At 47.9% G+C, this 17385-nt stretch overlaps 1 protein-coding gene across 6 annotated transcripts in view; it reads left to right on the top strand.

Moving 5' to 3' along the window:
• col18a1a (collagen type XVIII alpha 1 chain a) overlaps positions 1 to 17385 on the top strand; it is a 32382-nt gene that overhangs the window by 11933 nt on the left and 3064 nt on the right. The window contains exons 1-32 of one of the 6 annotated variants that reach the window (XM_037239412.1): positions 2826 to 3360; positions 8438 to 8976; positions 9547 to 9654; positions 10396 to 10467; positions 12296 to 12377; positions 12592 to 12710; positions 12860 to 12886; positions 12954 to 13142; positions 13316 to 13342; positions 13408 to 13470; positions 13539 to 13616; positions 13694 to 13744; positions 13836 to 13949; positions 14025 to 14087; positions 14162 to 14206; positions 14340 to 14471; positions 14582 to 14653; positions 14961 to 14987; positions 15046 to 15144; positions 15222 to 15257; positions 15352 to 15441; positions 15507 to 15539; positions 15612 to 15647; positions 15732 to 15791; positions 15849 to 15917; positions 15991 to 16026; positions 16156 to 16209; positions 16291 to 16356; positions 16468 to 16533; positions 16601 to 16631; positions 17137 to 17181; positions 17263 to 17297. In XM_037239412.1, coding sequence (XP_037095307.1) covers positions 3003 to 3360; positions 8438 to 8976; positions 9547 to 9654; positions 10396 to 10467; positions 12296 to 12377; positions 12592 to 12710; positions 12860 to 12886; positions 12954 to 13142; positions 13316 to 13342; positions 13408 to 13470; positions 13539 to 13616; positions 13694 to 13744; positions 13836 to 13949; positions 14025 to 14087; positions 14162 to 14206; positions 14340 to 14471; positions 14582 to 14653; positions 14961 to 14987; positions 15046 to 15144; positions 15222 to 15257; positions 15352 to 15441; positions 15507 to 15539; positions 15612 to 15647; positions 15732 to 15791; positions 15849 to 15917; positions 15991 to 16026; positions 16156 to 16209; positions 16291 to 16356; positions 16468 to 16533; positions 16601 to 16631; positions 17137 to 17181; positions 17263 to 17297 — 2922 coding nt within the window. In that variant the 5' untranslated portion in view covers positions 2826 to 3002. Of the gene's footprint in view, positions 1 to 2825; positions 3361 to 8434; positions 8977 to 9546; positions 9655 to 10395; positions 10468 to 12295; positions 12378 to 12591; positions 12711 to 12859; positions 12887 to 12953; positions 13143 to 13315; positions 13343 to 13407; positions 13471 to 13538; positions 13617 to 13693; positions 13745 to 13835; positions 13950 to 14024; positions 14088 to 14161; positions 14207 to 14339; positions 14472 to 14581; positions 14654 to 14960; positions 14988 to 15045; positions 15145 to 15221; positions 15258 to 15351; positions 15442 to 15506; positions 15540 to 15611; positions 15648 to 15731; positions 15792 to 15848; positions 15918 to 15990; positions 16027 to 16155; positions 16210 to 16290; positions 16357 to 16467; positions 16534 to 16600; positions 16632 to 17136; positions 17182 to 17262; positions 17298 to 17385 lie in introns of those variants that run through there. The other 5 variants (XM_037239414.1, XM_037239415.1, XM_037239411.1 and 2 more) reach the window with 5 other exon arrangements.

Genomic DNA, 17385 nt, shown 5'->3' with positions numbered 1-17385 from the left:
GCAGGCCTGTATTGATCATTTTAGACAAGACCAAGCTTGCCTTTCTGATGTATTTGAGCAGGGCCGCTTGTTGCCAGCAGAGGGAGACATTTCCCAACAGCTCTCGCCTTCGGGCTTCAACGCTTTCCAGTTTGAACTGAGCCAAGGCGTCAGGTGTTTCTCACTTGCGTATCTTTTAATAATTGATTCGTCCTTCCTCAGTCTTATTTGTTAAAGTAAAAACATGTTTATGTAAGGTCAAGCGTGAAATGACTCAAACCCAAATTTTCAAAAGGGACATTTTGATCCATGACATGAACAGTTGTTTCCAAACGTTCACAAAAACATTCTCAACATTTTGGAGTCAGATGAAAAGGATTGTACAAACAGACATGCAATTATTGGTGCACACATGACATATTTACAAAAGTCTCCAATTTTGGCCCGAGTTCCGTGTCTGGAGTCCCGGCGGGCGAGCAGCGGTTCTGTCTTTCGAGCATATGCTGGCGTGTTTGTGTTGACTGTGCGCCTCGGCCGCGACATGCTGTGCGATTGTAGTCGGACTTTTTGTTTGTGTGTGTCTACACGCCCGAGCGTCTGCGTGCGTGCGTGCGTGCGTGCGTCATTTCAAAGCCAGCGCCTCGGAGCTCGTAAAAGCGCCCGAGATGGTGACTCGCGGCAAGAGGTCGCTGACCCTTGCTTGCTGAAATAACACCGGTGAGGTGGGGGGTGAAGTGCCCCAGAGATGTGACACAAGCGTTTTTGTATTTTCAATCTGCGTAGCCTTTGTCTGGGTTCAATCGTGCGTCTCTGTTTGGACAGCAGCCGAAGGGCCGAACCCCAAAGGAAAAGCGTACAGCTGCTCAGCGGGTGTCGCACTGGTGCTGTCCAAGTGTGTCCATGCACATACCATCAAACCAAGCTCTCTTGACAGACATTTTGCAATACTGAGCGTCTCCAAATCTTTCTCCCAGAAGTAGTCCTAAATATGGAGTAGGCTTACTTTTGCTCCCAAAACGTGGGAACCAAGTGCATCATTGTCATCAGGCGTCCGAGTGACAATTTCAAATAAGCGCTCGTCGTCAGTGCGACCTCCAGTAGACAAAACGTCCAATAACTGTTGTTTTAAAATATCCAAATTTTGTATGTTTTGTTATCCCCATGGGTCAAATTAAGAGAGGCTTGGGTTTTATCCTCTATTAAAAAGTATTAAAGTTGTGCTACATTTGACCCATTTAAATGTCAACTCTGCAAATGAAATTCAATACCCAAACGAGTATGGAATAACTTGTCAGATGAGCTGCTGTCCTTGACCTGGGCTGGATGATTTTCCATTGTTTGTAGTAATTAGCCCGTCATTCATTCCCCTTGATGCCGGCCGGCCGGCAGACTCTTTTCAAGTCTTGTTTCATTCAAGTTTCATTCTTTTGGGGGTGGCTTGGAACTTGTCTTGAGCCTTTGCTCAAACATCTCCACAAACATTTCATGTTAACAACATGCGGTGCCAATGCGATTGAGCCATTATGTAGTCCTCTTTTGCTGTGTTGACGTTAGCCGACCCCTCCAAAGCGCAGGTGTCCCCGCGGGGAAGAGCGTCCCCCTCTCAGCGGGTCGTCAACATTTGAACTCAATTGAAAGAAGGTCCATGGGAAAAAAGTCATTCTTCAACCGAATGAGAGGGGAAGCTGTGAACATGCGACGTGCTGGCACATGAAGCAATTACATTTTAGCCCCACTCTCACTCAGGCATGACAACCCCCCCATTTAATGTTTTCAAGGGGGGGGGGGGGGGGGGGGGTCTGAAACCGTGATGGAGGACAGTCAAACATTGTCTCTTTCTCGGTTTGACTCAGGGAATGTTTCAAGTGTCGAGGCTGCAATTAGCTCTTTCAAACCCAAACGTGGCTCTCCAAAACAGGAAATCCTCAACTTGTGTACTTGTAATGACTCTGCTACTTTGTACCTGAAAGGGCTGTCTTTTATGACAAGCTTTAGGTGTTTTCCAAGCAGTGCTTAAAAAAATATATATCCAAAATGTATTTGCAGGTTTTTCCAAATATGAGCTGCTGGTGGAATATTTTGAGGACACGCCAAAGTGAACTGGCCTCTAATTTCCCCTGTAAATGTTTTCTCTTGAACGCTCTGCAAACCTGCATTGGATTTGTGCGAACCAAAGGAATTCTGGGAGTTTGAGGCTAATCATTAGAATGCAGGCCAAAATGTTGATTAACCCGGCCGGCCCACCAATATGTTGTCTAGTTAGATTCGCACACTGGCAAACGGTGATGCGGCTCATTGAGTCTGCTCACAAGAAAACTTGGCCTGAGTGTGTCTTTTCTCTCCCTTGTTTCTGGATTGGACTAAAAACAAAACTTTTTTATTTTCATGACACTCATTTTTATAACATTTCAAGATTGTCATTAGTGTCAGGAGCAGTACCATTAATACAATTGAAATGTTGATCAAATCAATTCAAAAACGGTGTCACTATAAAAAATGTCTCCTGTCAGGACTGGTCCTTCATGTCAACGTTTGTGTCTTGATGGCTCTGGCTTCCATCCGGTGCTCATTGTGATGCTGAAAAGAGCTTAAGCTACTTGCCAGTGATGTTGAGGCTCTCTGTCAACTCATCCCAGTGGCTCGTTTGACAAACCAGTCCGGACAAGAACGTGAGGCCTCGCTCAGAGCACTTGAACGGCATCACATCACATCATATAGAAGCCTCCACGAGGTGTAGGTCACTTTTCATTGCCTTGACAAAAGGAGGAGGAGTCGCCAGAGGAAATACGGCGTGGGCAGCCAATAAGGAGCACAACTCCTCCTGCTCTCTCCCCCCTTTGACTATTTTCAATGGGCTCCTCTCCTCACTTGTCTTCTCAGCAGAGTAGTGTGTGACCAGATACTGCGGTGTGTGTACTTGTGTGTGAGTGTGCTTTGCGTGTGTGTGGAGGCAAGCGGCTGCCAGGACATGTCACAGCTCACTCGGGGACTCCGCTAATCAAACAGGTGGATGTGTACCCAAGATGAGGAGCCAAAGGGACATTTTGTTTTTGTTGACCCTATGCGTGGTCTGCTCTGATGCTTGGTTTTGGCCCTGGACTGGGACCACCGCTTTGCCCCCTTTGGCCGATCACGAAGGGTCCGGCAGTCCCACGAGTAGCGGGGAAATGCCAAGCGAGAGTATTGCGAGTACCGGGCCAGAGGTCATTGAAGAAAGAAGCGGTCAGGAAAGCGTCGAGAGGATTTGGCAGGTGACGACCGAAGCTCTTCAAGCGCTTACGGTCACGCCTACAGCGGCGCTCCAGCAAACAGCAGCCAAAGCCACCACAGAGATTTCCCCGAGCACAAGTGCAACCGGAAATGAAACAGCTTCGCTAAAAGGTACTGTTGGATTTTGGTCCACAATTTAGGGAGCGCTATCTGCGCCTCACGGCAAAAGCCATTGCCAATCACCTGTTATCCAATTCCCTCACTGCGTGCTCGTTTAATTTCTTCAGATTTAGGAAAATGCAAAGACACTGAAGCAGAAATTAGACTTACACAGGTTGGTTGAGTTCAATCATAATTCTTGTTAAGAAAGCTCTGTTTTCAGGAAAGTACAATACAGCGCTGGGCCCTTCAAGAGCAGAAAGTCTCCATTCAGAAAAGGCAACGTTCAAGGTTCTTTGGTCAGCTTATATTCAGTTGGTGTGGGGCGCGTTTGATGGGTGATGAGTCGTTGGGGTGGGGCGAGTTCGCAGTAGAGTTTGATTCCATGGGAGTGGGTGCTGGTTATGGAAGATTCGGTGTGTGTGTCTTTCGGCCTTGGTGATCATCTTTGGCCGAGTCCTTGGCTGTCTCCTTCTGGCACCAGCTGTTTTTTTATCTCCGAGTGACCTTCCTGTAAACATTCTCCTCCATTCTTGCACATATGCTGTCGTACCTCATTCTTTCACTTTTGTCATTTTGTACGAATTAATGTGAGCTTTTTGGCTGTAACATCATTAATCTATTACTGTTCCCTGACTATGCAAAGTTAGTTCATGTCTTTGCTCACATCATTATATTCTTAGTTTAATCATGCTTTCCACCATATCTTTTCTGTTAGGCAAAACATTTCCCTCTGTGCAGAGCGTTCAGTAGTAATCTAAAAGCTGGCGTCTCGCATTAGGCGACATATGACGTTTAATCAAAACACAAGATATAATCAAGTACTGTACGGTCAAGACGACTCTGGCCGTGTCCATGATTTAGAGAACAAACATCAGGCATGCATTACACAGTTCCTTAAGGGTCATTAAGCTATGTAAGCAACATATCAAAATACATTTATTTTGCAGTGCACAGAAATACATATTGAATCATAAAGTTGTAGCAACCTCTGTTATTATCTTGCATCAAAGAATGTGTAGTTATGTCTGCTTTATTGGTTGATTCCATGAATATACTTGTCTGCTTATATACTTTATCCAAAGAGATGTGAGCGTATCTGTTATTGTGGCTAGGCGGGTTTTGTGTCTTTTGCCCCTATTCCTTCAGTACGAGTCCCGGGGGATCGACCGCTAATCGTGAAAGTTTTACAGGAAATGTTTCAAAAGTTGGCTCTACATTTGGACAGTCGCATTCCGCTCGTTTGTCTGAATCTGAATTTGCAAAAAAAGAGGAAGTTGTTGAGGGATCTGGATTGGAAAAGTCAGGGTTGTTTGAATCGATCATTCCCGGGTACTTTCACGGGTTTGACGGTATGGACAGGGGAATCTCTGAAGTTCATCATTCGCAATTTCAAACTCGTAAAAGTAGCAGCGGTAGTCGTGGGACTGAAGAAAGCCCAAATCTCGGTCGCGGTAGCTTGAGCAAATCTTCAGGGACTCTGCGGGCACCTGAGGACAAGCGACAAGTTACACCACCAGCGGAAATTGACATCAATCCACCTAACCCCGCCAGACACAATCAGCAGGTGTCATTTCCCACATTCCGAACACCCGCCACGTTTCATACACAACCAGATCCAGACGGAGCCGGTTTAGCTCTTAGCATCCAGGACCGACTCAATCGCCAGGCTTTACTTACAAACCGGGTTGTCACGCCTAGCCGTCCTTCAACGCAAACATCGCAAAGTCCGTTCAAGGGCGCTCACGCCTTTGTAGCTGCTGATCGTTGGACGCCAGCAAAAGGCAACAAAGCCTTGGCAAAAGTGTACCCAATTAGCAAAAGCCACCATTGCGTATTGGTGGATACTTCTCTTCCATTTTGCTCATCCATGCTTGGCAAAAGCTTTGTTGTGCCTAATCATCTCAACCAGACCGACTTGGATCAAATCCAAGTCCTCCTCAACGACTGGGCTTGGTTGTTGAGGTCGAAGTGCCACCGTGGTTTGGAGGAGTTCTTCTGTCTCCTGTCGCTGCCAAAGTGCTGCGCTCCGGTGTTGCCTTGCCAAAGCTTTTGTGAAGGTTTAAGGGACAGTTGCTGGACACTCCTGGACGAGGGACGACTCCCTGTGGAGTGCCACCAACTTCCAGAAGAGGAGGATGATGGGTATCAGTGATTGTCGGTTTTTAATTGCAAAGGTACCAGTTTTGGATCCGTTTTGAAAAGCCCTACCTTCCTAGTTTGTCTGCAGTTATAACCCAATTTACACACGCTTCACAGATTCCGCCCCACCTCACCCGGGTGCCCCCCTTATGGAGAGGAAGAGTACTGACCGCATTGCTGTTAACGGGATTGCCATTCGATGAAAGCATGCAAGCCTTGCAAGCAGGTTTTTTTTTGCATGCTTGTGTTCCCTTGCCCATTGAAATCACACACACATGACGTAAGATCTACAACCGCATGTCCGATTCATCGTATGTCAATGCATGACCGAAGCTTTCTGTTGGACGTCTGCAAGTTGAGAGTGCAGCTGAGCTGTCTTTGGCTGTTAGAAATAGATCCTGCTTTGAAATAATGGCCCATGGTGATGACGAGCCGTCCGGGTTCATCCGTGGCATGCGACTGTAATCGTATTTGGAGATACAATTGATTGATGGTCGTAATCTTAACCCAATGAAAAATATATCTGCTGGATGAAAATCACGCATGCCACTCATTAAAAGTAAGACAGTGATTGAGATGTTTAGTGGCAGGTTTTGCAATCCACTTGAGTAGAATGTGTTTCCGTGATGCCTCCAAACCACTGCGGCCACGCCTTCCTCCTTCACGTGATATCAGTCGGTCTTTTTACAGCATCGCTATCTTTCTCACAGCTTGTTGTGCTGACAAACTAAGTGGGCAGGCAGGTAGTTCTTCATATGAAATGCTGCGCAGGTTTTATGGCAACTCAAGTTTGTCAGTTATTGATGACTGCTTGGAAAGATGGAAACAACCCAATTTAAGTTTACAACCGCCGTGTAGATGTGAGGAGTACATTCTCCGCTTCGGGGCCTTAATAGCCACCTCCCAAGAGCATTTAATTACAGCCTATCATCTTAGAATGTGAGCAGATATGGGGCCACCAAGCACAAACATGGATGTGGGAGACTTATGAGCACAGAAATATTCAGCCATGTGATGGGATGTAAAAAAATCTGTGAATGTGATCTGTTTACTCTGGTGGGGATTGTCAGACAGGATGTTTCGACTTGGACATGATTACATCTGGTTGTTCGATGGAAAGTCATTCATGTCTTGGTCTCCAGGTACATGCAGACCTTTCTTCATAAAAAAAACATATCTGGCCCATTAAACTCAGTCGCCCATCTTCGTTCTTAGCGGAAAGTCTCCATGTGTTTATATATTTAGTTGCCGGGCGGCTCTGGACACTCTCCCAGCAATTTGAAAAGCCCAAGGATCCATTGAACAAAGATTGAGATCGGATCGCTCGACAAAAACGCCCACAAGCGTCTTTATTTGTGTTTGCTTTGGACCGGCTCTCAGAGGGGTGCTACTTATGGGCACAGTGCAGTCGTAGCTTTTGATTGCCAGAAAGTCATCTTATCCCAGGGCTCGTGTTACACTCTCTGAGAACTGAGGAAGTCGTGTACCCGAGGCTGATCTGATCTGAAAGCAATATTGTCCATGTCAGAAGGTCTGTGGGATATGACAACCCAAAGACTTTCCAGATGATTGAAGGGTTTTCCATGGATTACACACAACCCCAAAGATGGACTCTCAGGCTGCATGCAACTTTTCTTCATTGGGAGATGCTCCATCTTTGAAAGTCGTCAGAAAAGGAAGAGTCTTTAGCGACAAGACAAACGAGCACCATAAACCTGGCGTTACTCCATTCACTGACCTCGGGGGGGGGGGGTCTGTCATTGGTTAACAAAGGTTCTTGAGAATGCCGTTAAAATGCTAATGGCTTACTTGGCGTCTCTCGTGTTGGCTATCTTGTGGGAGAAAAAACATGTTGATGAAACAGGAAAACATTCAGTTGTTCAGACAGTGTAAAGTTGCCTTCCTCGCTGTCTTGCAAAGGCTCGACTTGTTTCTTTGCCAGCGCCGATGGAAAAGTTTGCTTTCGGAACAGCATGCCAGAATATTCAGCCTTGTGTCGTGGGTTGTCGAGCACAAAGCAAAGCGGGACCCCCGGGTCGGGCCAAACACCTTGCGTGTTTAGGATCTCAACAAAGCTCCACTGATCTCCAGCACATGAAGCGGCGGGGAGCCTTTGAACCCGCCAGCGAAGCCTGAAAACCAGTCGCCGGGCGGTAAACCAAAGCTTGTCTTCAAAGAATGAGAATCTTCGAGTGATGTCCCGTGTCAAAGCGTGTTTTGTCAAAACACCGGCAGGCATCCGTGTTTGTAATAAGTACTACAAGTTGGTCTGAAGTCGGATGTCAGACACATACACACCGTGCTCTGTAAATATTTTGTTAGCTTAAGCCCGCTTCGTTTATAATGTCGTCAGTCACCAGTCGCCCAGGGAGAGGGAGGGAGGGAGGAATGAGGTCATAGGTGCATGGGGCCCAGTTGATGGACTGCGAACAATGGCGCAGTGTCACTCAGTAGACATCAGGGACCTTCTTTACTTTTGTCTCGGGGCAACGTGTTTTCACAAAAAATGGATGTCAGAGAAAAGCCCTAGATTTGCTTTGGTTTCCATCAAACTGGTCTTGTTTGGCTGAATTAGTTCAAAAGACACCGTTTGTATCCTGGCATGGTTACATTTATGTACCTTGCAAAATCAAAACACCGCAATGTAAAACTTATAAATAATCTCGCTCCAAACCAATGAGGGTCCGTACGTATTTACGTTATGGAGAACTCTTCACGTGTCTCGTTGGTCTTGACGATGTGGATTGTGTTCCCTTGTCGTTCTTTCTCCGTTTGAAAATGCTTTGGTGATCTTCCATCAGACACACGACAATACTAACCAGCTACTACAAGCGACTCTAACCTTGTGCCCTGCCTGGCACGCTGCCCTCCCTGCCTATCTCCCTCCCTCCATTCCAGCAAGCCTTTTGCGTGTTTTCACGTCCACGTTTTCCCTTCCTTCTAGAAGACGGCGGCGTCACCCTCCTGCAGCTGATCGGGGATCCTCCTCCAAGTGACATCGCACGAGTTTACGGGCCTGACTCCACTCCCGGCTACGTGTTTGACCCCGAAGTCAACACGGGCCAGTTGGCTCGCGCCCACCTGCCCAGCCCGTTCTACCGGGACTTTTCCCTCATCTTCAACTTGAAGCCTACGTCCGATCGGGGCGGCGTGATCTTCTCCGTCACGGACGCCACGCAGAAGATCATGTATGTGGGCGTCAAACTGTCACCCGTGCAGGGCGGGAACCAGAACGTCATCCTGTACTACACGGAGCCCGACTCTGAGCTGTCCTACGAGGCCGCCAGGTTCACCGTCCCTTCTCTGAGGGACACCTGGACCCGTTTTGCTCTCGCGGTGAAGGACGACAAGGTCATGTTCTACCTCAACTGCAACATAGATCCTCAAGTCCAACGCATCGAAAGGTCCCCTGATGAGATGGCGCTGGAAGCAGGCGCCGGGGTCTTTGTCGGGCAGGCCGGAGGCTCGGATCCAAACAAGTTCCTGGTATGTAGAAAGAATTCTGTTACAATACGGGATTTGGAATATGAAGAGCGCTAATCCAAACGAGGCGCAGGGGATCAACTCAAGCGTGCGAGACATTGCAGCTGAATTCCTCATTTGATTTCATTGCTCAAATTAGCCTGATCCTAAGCGTGGGGCGACTGCGCTAAATCATCTCGGCAGCCGCCCAAACGTTGTCTGCGTGCGGGTAATTGGAGGTTCTCGGCGTGGCCGTCTAATTAACCTCTTTCATTTGTTTGCGGCACCTCGTTTGACCCGGACATCTGCAGAACCGGCTTGTTAAGGAGTTACCGCTCCTTAGCCTTGGCCGCTAAAAGCTTGCACCCAAAGGTGGACTCGCAGCAAGTTCAGTTCAAGTTCAGTCCTTTGAAAAGTTCACGGCGGAGACATTGGCAACTTCTACTGCTAAGTCAAACGATAGCAATAAATTGTCAAGTGGCAATTTGTTTTTGTCGTGCCGTGTGTGGACAATTAGTTGTTCCGTGAATTTTGCTTGTTTATTTTGATTTTATAATTATTATTATTATTATTAATTTGGCCTTTTTCAACCAGGGCGTGATCAGCGAGCTGAGGGTGGTGGGAGACCCCCGTGCGGCCGAGAGGCATTGCGAAGAAGCCGATGACGACGACGACGACTCAGACGACGACGACTCAGACATGGTGAGTCCCCAAACTATTTCTTTTATATCCAATCACTGATGGCAAATGACAGGTCTACACGTAGTATATGATTTGGAACAAGTTGTCAATGAAGGTGAATATTTTCTAAATGTACTCGTAATTGTCTCCATCAAAACAATGCACAAAATGTGTCCGTTTTTTCTTTTCTACTTTTGCTATGCTAATGGCCAATTTTTTTGCCAGCGTGCCCCTGTCTTGGCCTCCTTCATTGCTTCATTTTGAGTTCGAGTTGTAGCTTTTGACAGTCTTGCGGCATTCTTGTCACGGTTGGTGCCTCGCCTCGCCGCAGGCTGCCATTGATCTTGGCGCCCCAACCCGCAGCTGTTTAACCTGCGTGGAGCACTCAAAGCACGACCGTCCCGGTTGAAGGTCTAACGGACGGCTTGTCAAGTGAGCCTCACGTGTTGTTTGTATTCCACTCGGGAGGGGGGGGGGCACATTCCGAGTTGAAATGACAGGCTTGTGATTACAGGATGTTTCTTTGGTTGCAAATGATGGCCTCACTCACAGCTGTTTTCCAGGGGAAACAACATCTTTGACAAAGTGACTTTCGGCGCTCCAGTAGGAGCGTGTCACATATTTACAAGCAGGTGGCAATGGCCATGCCACTTTCCAGATGAGCGATATGATGGCAGAACATTTGTTTTGCACATGTGCAAGGCCTTCAAAAAGTAAAATGGTCAAAAAAGGAAATGTGTTCTGCGTGTTTGTCTGTCTCAGAGCTCGGGAGACGGAAGCGGTGATGCGGAAGGCAGACGGTTGAAACCATCCATGGAAAAACACACCTGGACGGTAAGGACCCGCTTTGGTTTGATATGCAGAAGAGATGAAAATTGCTTCGTTGGCCAGACAATCTCGCTGTCATGGTCTGCATTTTTTGCTGATCTTAGCTTTGCTTCATGTTTAAGGCCTGTTGAGACATTTCTGAGATTATGGATAGACCGTTGTAAACACATTTTTACATTGAGCAATAAGTTGTTTACAATTTTTTAAAAATGTTGCAATATTATCTAAGTCAAAATTTGCTTTGGCCATAAATGCAGGCAATCCACATACAAGATAAATAGTGCCAAAAAAGTGTAGCAAATAAGGAAATAAGTGGTCCCAGTACAAAACCCTGTGGGACTCCACTTGCTAATTTTTTTTAAAATTTAAAAATTTCCATGCCAAAATCTTTTTTTTTTTTCTTTTTTTTTTATATTGCCCACTGTGATTTCCTCTCGTCACCAACTCTTCTCTCTCTGCTTTGTGTCTTGTTCACATTGCCACACCATCAAATTCCACCAATACTCACTCATGTCTTCCCACCCTGGAAAGATAAGTAACAAGTCCCCCATGCCACTGCACACACATGCGTGTAGTGGGCGGGGCTGCTATGCTTGCAGAAATCCTCATGTCTAGACATTAAAAATTCTGCATTGATTCCGTCACTTTTACCTGTGAGTTTTCCCTCTGTCCAGTTTACGAGCATTCATATCAGCAAAGGTGCTATTGAAGAGAACAGCTGCCACCAAATGCCCGCCTACCGTAATGTCTGTTCTCAGGCACTGGAACTTCTCCAGTCTGTACAACTCGGTCGGGCGTGTTAGGGCAAATGCAACACGATGAGGGGAGTTCAGTCAGACTTTCCATTTTGTCATGCGGGAATTTGTCCTGAGGATGCGTTTCCCACGACATCTTTGACAATGTCATTCGTGTCCTCCTCACATGTGACTGACGTCAGGTGATGATTGATTTTCCGTCAAATCGGACATCATTTGAAGACAAGAAAAAAAACACCAGTATGCTCTCACGACTACGTATAGTGACCGCGATGCGCAAGAGTGTAAACTTGCATTCACGCTGTGGGATCTCTTTCACCAAGGAAACCGGACGTCTGCTTTGAAACTTTGGAGGTCATGCGGTTCAACACTGTCAGCTCATTTCAGGCCCCCTGTTATGACGAATGCACGGCTGAGTGGCTTATCATGTTATTAACTATGTCAAGTTAGAGTCAATAATTGTTGTGTGGAATTCTTAGCGTAGCAGTTGCTATGCGACACCAGGGGCCAGGGGGGCCCCGAAGACAACTGGTTAATTATCAACAAGAGCTCCACGTTGCCCGCTTGGGCTGCACGCTCTTTTATGTACATTCTTTGCAGATGACAATGGAGGAACGCCATAGGTGAAGAACAACATGTGTGTGTTTGGAAGGCCGGGTGGGCTCGGGTGGGTGGGCTCGATCATTTCCTCGCCTCCCCATTTTTACACAAAGGAGCTGAAATGAGTCATCAGTTGCTCCTGTTGCTTGCCACTCCTGCCTGGTGCATTTCGGGGCTATTTACATCCATAAAGCTGCTTACAACAAAAAAATTCTGGTTCATTCTGTGCGTTTGTAGGATTGGAGAGCAAACCGTGCATGAATGACATCACCACTGCATGAAAGGTCTTAAGAGGCATTAGGACAAACTGCGCATATGGGTGAACAATAGTTTGATCGCAGTGGGGCTTGGGCGTTAATGCTGAGTCATCACGTTTTGGTTTATGAGTAACAACCTGATTGTCAGTGTGGAGACCATTGAATGTTCCTGCCGGTCAACTATCAGTGAGTGATCGATAGACCGTGTTTTTACATTAGCAGCAGACTGCGCCGCCTGCGTTGAGGCCCATTCAGCAACCGCCGGTCGCCAGGCAAGAGGAGACGTCGGCTGTGAGACACGCAGGTGAGCGAGCTGACACACAACTTCACACAGCACCTGCCCGGGAAGCGACTTACTTGCTGGCGAAGCTCACCATCTAGTGGATAGGACGATTGTTGCACTCTTCCTGGTGTCACCTCATGAACGTCTCCCAGCAGATTACACTTGACCTCACTTGGGCTTGGTCTCCTTTGAGAAGACTCCACATGATCCGATTGTGTTTTTGGTGTCCCTTCAGGATCGGTTGGGGCCAGAGGAGAGAAAGGCGACCGAGGAGAAAAAGGGGAGCGTGGTGCAGTGGGGCCCAAAGGGGATGCCGGATACAGCAGAGCGCAGGGCGGAGTTTCAGGGGGGAAGGTGCGGGAAATGTCAGGATATTGTAATGTTGTCATGTGTAATTGACGTGTCACCTCCAATTGAATTTGACCTTGGCAGATGTTGATCAACCTTGTGCATTTAAGAAAAACGTTCATGACATTGCTGTTTTCTTCTTCATCCTTCTTCAGGGAGGACCTGGAGAAAAGGGAGCAAAGGTGAGTTGAATCTTTATTTTGCGCCTGCTTGCTAATGCTAACACGCTTGAGCCTTTTTGTTTTCTAGGGCAACGCAGGTTTTGGCTACCAAGGAAAGAAGGGAGAACCCGGGCGCCCTGGCCCCCCGGGGCCTCCGGGACCGGCAGCAGAGGTGTCCGTGTGCAAAGAAGGCTCCGACGCTTCCTGCGTTCCTGGTGCTCGAGGACCACCGGGTGCCCCCGGTGCCCAGGGTCAACCGGGAGAAGACGGAGAACCAGTGAGTTTGGAAAAAAAGAAACTCGCTCTGATAGCTGTGTAAACAGTTTTTCGAAGCAACACAACTATTTGTATACAAACAATGAACGAGTCCATTTTCCATCACAAGTCCTCTTTGATGGGGCCAACTGGTATGTGGCCAGTGGACTCATCTCTGCCTGTATAATTCCACAGGGCGATCCTGGTGAAGATGGAAAAAAGGTGAGTTGCTTTCAACTACCTGCACAGCATATTTGGCATCTTCTCTTCATCGTCTCTCAATTCAGGGTGCCGCCGGACCCCCGGGCTTCCCAGGAACCCCCGGCGATCCTGGACTGAAAGGAGAGAAGGTAAGCTGAACGGCGAAGGAGTGGTCATGAAGTCTGGCCCGGGACTCTAATGGGAGTGATGCGCGCAGGGAGAGCGCAGCGATGGTCAGCCTGGTCCCAGGGGGCCACCGGGTCCTCCAGGACCACCCGGACCGGGAACCAGATCTGTGAGTGCATGCATCTCCAGTTACGAGCACGTCGTCATTGATTACGCCTATGTAACTTTACAATGGACGTCTCGCAGACTTATGTGGACATGGAAGGCTCGGGATTCCCTGATCTGGAATCAGTTCGGGTAAGTGAGGAAAAGTCTTACCGGGATTTTTTTCTGCTATTCCTCAGTTGTGCCGCATTGATATGTCATTTGGTGTTGCTTTTTGTTGAAGGGACTGCCGGGCCCACCAGGCCCACCGGGCCCACCCGGTGTTCCCGGTCTTGCCGCGGCAAACACGCCATCGGGTTCGGGAGGAGTCGGACCGCCGGGACAAGATGGCCAACCTGTAAGTGGCGACACATTGCTTTCAGAATCCCCTGGTTTTGACGATCCGCCCGTGACGTGAACTTGTGGCCTGCAGGGCTTGCCTGGTTTACCGGGCGTGGATGGCAATCCTGGATCGCCTGGTCCCAAAGGAGAAAAGGTCATTTCACGCATTCTTCCCTTGATGAATTTATTTAATGCTAACATTATTTGTAATATTCTCTTTTATTCTAGGGTGACTCTGGTGTGCTTGGTCATGCGGGACCAGTTGGACAGAAGGTAAAGATTTAGTTCATTCATATCATTGATCCAACCATCTATTTGAAGTTCATGGTTTTCAGCCGGCTGCCATTTTTCTCTTTCCTGGAATCATTCCCTGGTTTTTTTGTATCTTTTTCCGTCCATTCAACAGGGAGCTCAAGGGGATTCGGGTTTACCCGGACCAACAGGGGAGCCTGGGTTGGCCGGATTACCCGGACCGATGGGACCAGCCGGGCCACCTGGACCTGCCGGGCCACCCGGACCAAGATCCCGTGTTGGATTTGTAAGTTCTCGCCAAACCACATAAGTGGATTCCACTGGACGGGCAAAAAGTGGCTGGCTAAATGAAAATATTCTAGCGCCAACGTTTGAATGGTTTGTCCTTGTTTGAAGGATGACATGGAGGGATCCGGTGGCATTTTCTCAAATGGGCTCCCTGGTGTCCGAGGACCTGAAGGAAGACAGGTCAGCCGCGTACTGCATTTCAACCAACGCATCAAAATCGTTCTTCTACGCCATGAAATATTTTCTGAACATAAATTGGAATGGTCTCGGAGACTGTAACGAACAGCGGACTAATTGTAAAGAGAGCATCCAAACGTGGTTCTGAGTCCACCTGTTACAATTTGTGACTCAAGCTGACCCAGTTCAAAAATAGAATCCGAATCAAAGCATCACTCAACAGCAAACTGGGTGCCCACCCGCCCTCATTTGGTGGCAGTAAATGCAAAAGTGGAGAATGTTTCTGACTCAATCAAATGTGTGCCCTTAGGGTCCACCTGGCCTGCCGGGACTTCCGGTAAGTAACTTTATGGCCCCATCCTATTCTCCACACACTCCAACTTGAATCCTGGCAGGGTAAACCGGGCTTGCCGGGCCTGGCGGGTCAGAAGGGCAGCCAGGGTCCCGAAGGACGAGACGGCCAACCGGGATTGGACGGCTTCCCCGGAATTCAGGTCTTTCATCTTTTTGGACTGGAGTATGCGTTTGTTTGCTGTCTTGACGTCTGCTGTTTGATTCTTAAATGTTCCAGGGAGCAAAGGGTGACCGAGGCGACAGAGGAGAGCGGGTGACTATCATTTCTCCAGCGATAAACGCCGTCTTGTGTTTGTAATCTTCTACGGCTTTACGATTATCTCACCTGCACGGGCGCTTTGTTTAAGGGGGAACCGGGCCGTGATGGAAATGGAGTCCCCGGACCGCCCGGCGCACCCGGACCGCCGGGACAGATGGTCTACCGACCGTCGGACAATGTAAAGCAAAGTCACCAAAGATTGGAGGTATCCACCATATTTGACTGTCTTCCCTGTGTTTGCAGTTTGACAGTGTCGTCGGCAGTGTTGGGCCTCAGGTGTGTATTCAAAATAAAATCTGGTGAATCGCGCCTCACCTGATCAAATGCTTTTTTTCTTTTGGTGTCAAGGGAGGAGGTGGCGTGGTGGGTCGAGCCGGATTTCCCGTAAGTCGCTGGCGCTACGCTTGCGTCTGTTCCATCTTGTTGGGATTCTGATCCCAACACGTTTTAAATTTGCGGTCCTGTTAGGGTCCAATGGGTCCAAAGGGTGACACGGGAGACCCGGGCCCTCCCGGTTACGGCTTCAAGGTACGGTCCAAGACTGACGGCGTACGGTACCGTATCTCATGGCGGTTCTCTCTGCAGGGCGAGAAAGGCGAGCCGGGTGTGGTCGTGGGCCCCGACGGGGGTCCGCTCTTTTCCACGGCTCTGAAAGTGAGCCAGCTCGGCATTTGTCTCTCGAGTGTTTTCGCTTTGCTTTTCTGATGTCTTTCTACTCGACCTTTAGGGAGATCGGGGCTCTCCCGGACCTGTGGGACCACTTGTAAGCATTGACACCTTTTATATATTTTTTCATGTTGGTACTAAAATAACCGTGTCAAAAATGTTGTTTTGCAACACAGCAGTTAAGTCATTATTTTGTTATTTGTAATCGGTATTTTGTTCCACGTAGGGGCCGTATGGACCTCAAGGGATTAAGGGTGAGATCGGAATGCCTGGGAGACCTGTAAGTCAATTGTTTTTTTTTTTTCTTTGTACACAGCTGATGATGATGTTTGACCGAAAAAAAACATTTCGCTTCCGGTAGGGTCGCCCTGGTGTCAACGGATACAAGGGGGAGAAAGGAGAGCCGAGCTCTGGCTTTGGATACCCAGTAAGTGTTTTTTTCAGCTTCATAAATCATAAGTCATTCAAAACAAAATGTAATGGTCTGTTCAACGTTTTAGTGAAAAGTCGTAACATATAAGTCTGCTTCTTCCATCAGGGCGTTCCTGGCCCACCGGGACCGCCGGGACCGCCGGGACCTTCGAGCCCCCTGGATCGCTTCAGCGTGAGTCACCAAATCATTTGAAGCTGCAAGCAGCCGACGAGCCTAAAGTCAATTTTGTTGTTCACAGCACTACGATGGCACCTCCAGGAACTATCCAGGTATGAATCCTTTGCCAGATCTCAGCAGGAGGTCCAATTTAGCCAGCTTGTTTTTTTAGCCTGGACTGTCATGTCACAATTTTCAGCTAGCAAAAGATGAACTTGATTGAGGAACCCGACATTGAATGTTCCAAACGTCTCCGTTACGATTCCATCGTCCATCATATAACATTGAAGCGTGACTTCTGCTGTGAGCTGTTATATGATGGCAGTTGGAAATGAGCAGGTTCTCTTATTAGGAAGAAGTAGATGATCCTGTCAAAGAAGGAAGATTAAAGGAAGCTTTAAAGTTTCCGGAGACAAAAACGTTTTTCCAGATCGCTCACTCAGCCCGAGCAGGAGAAAAGGCTCCATTGTCGCAAGATTAATCCGTCAAGTCTTCCTCCATTTGACAAATGAGCCCGTAAAACCCAAAATACGCCAAAATGAGAAAACGCAGTGGCAAAGTCGGTTACCTGTGCAATATTGTTTCATAGCGCACTTTGTATCTCATATTTTATTACAGCCATTAAAGGAGAAAAGGGCGAACGCGGCCTTCCTGGCGTCCCCGGTAAATCCTGGATTTCAAATACACGTCACATGATAACGTCCGTGACGCTGCATGTTTACCAAAATACATTTTTATTTTCAGGAACAGTCTCCAATTTGGATATTCACACGTTCAAGGTAAAGCACACAAAGCCATCAAGCTCATTGCTACAATATTGTACGCCGATGAAAAGCTCAGCTACAATGCTAAACTGTTTGTTTTTTT

The sequence above is a fragment of the Syngnathus acus genome, chromosome 21, assembly GCF_901709675.1.
Source record: "Syngnathus acus chromosome 21, fSynAcu1.2, whole genome shotgun sequence".
In the NCBI taxonomy this organism is placed as follows: domain Eukaryota; kingdom Metazoa; phylum Chordata; class Actinopteri; order Syngnathiformes; family Syngnathidae; genus Syngnathus; species Syngnathus acus.
Note: the sequence above shows the minus strand (reverse complement) of the source record. Positions and strands in the feature narration are given on the sequence as shown.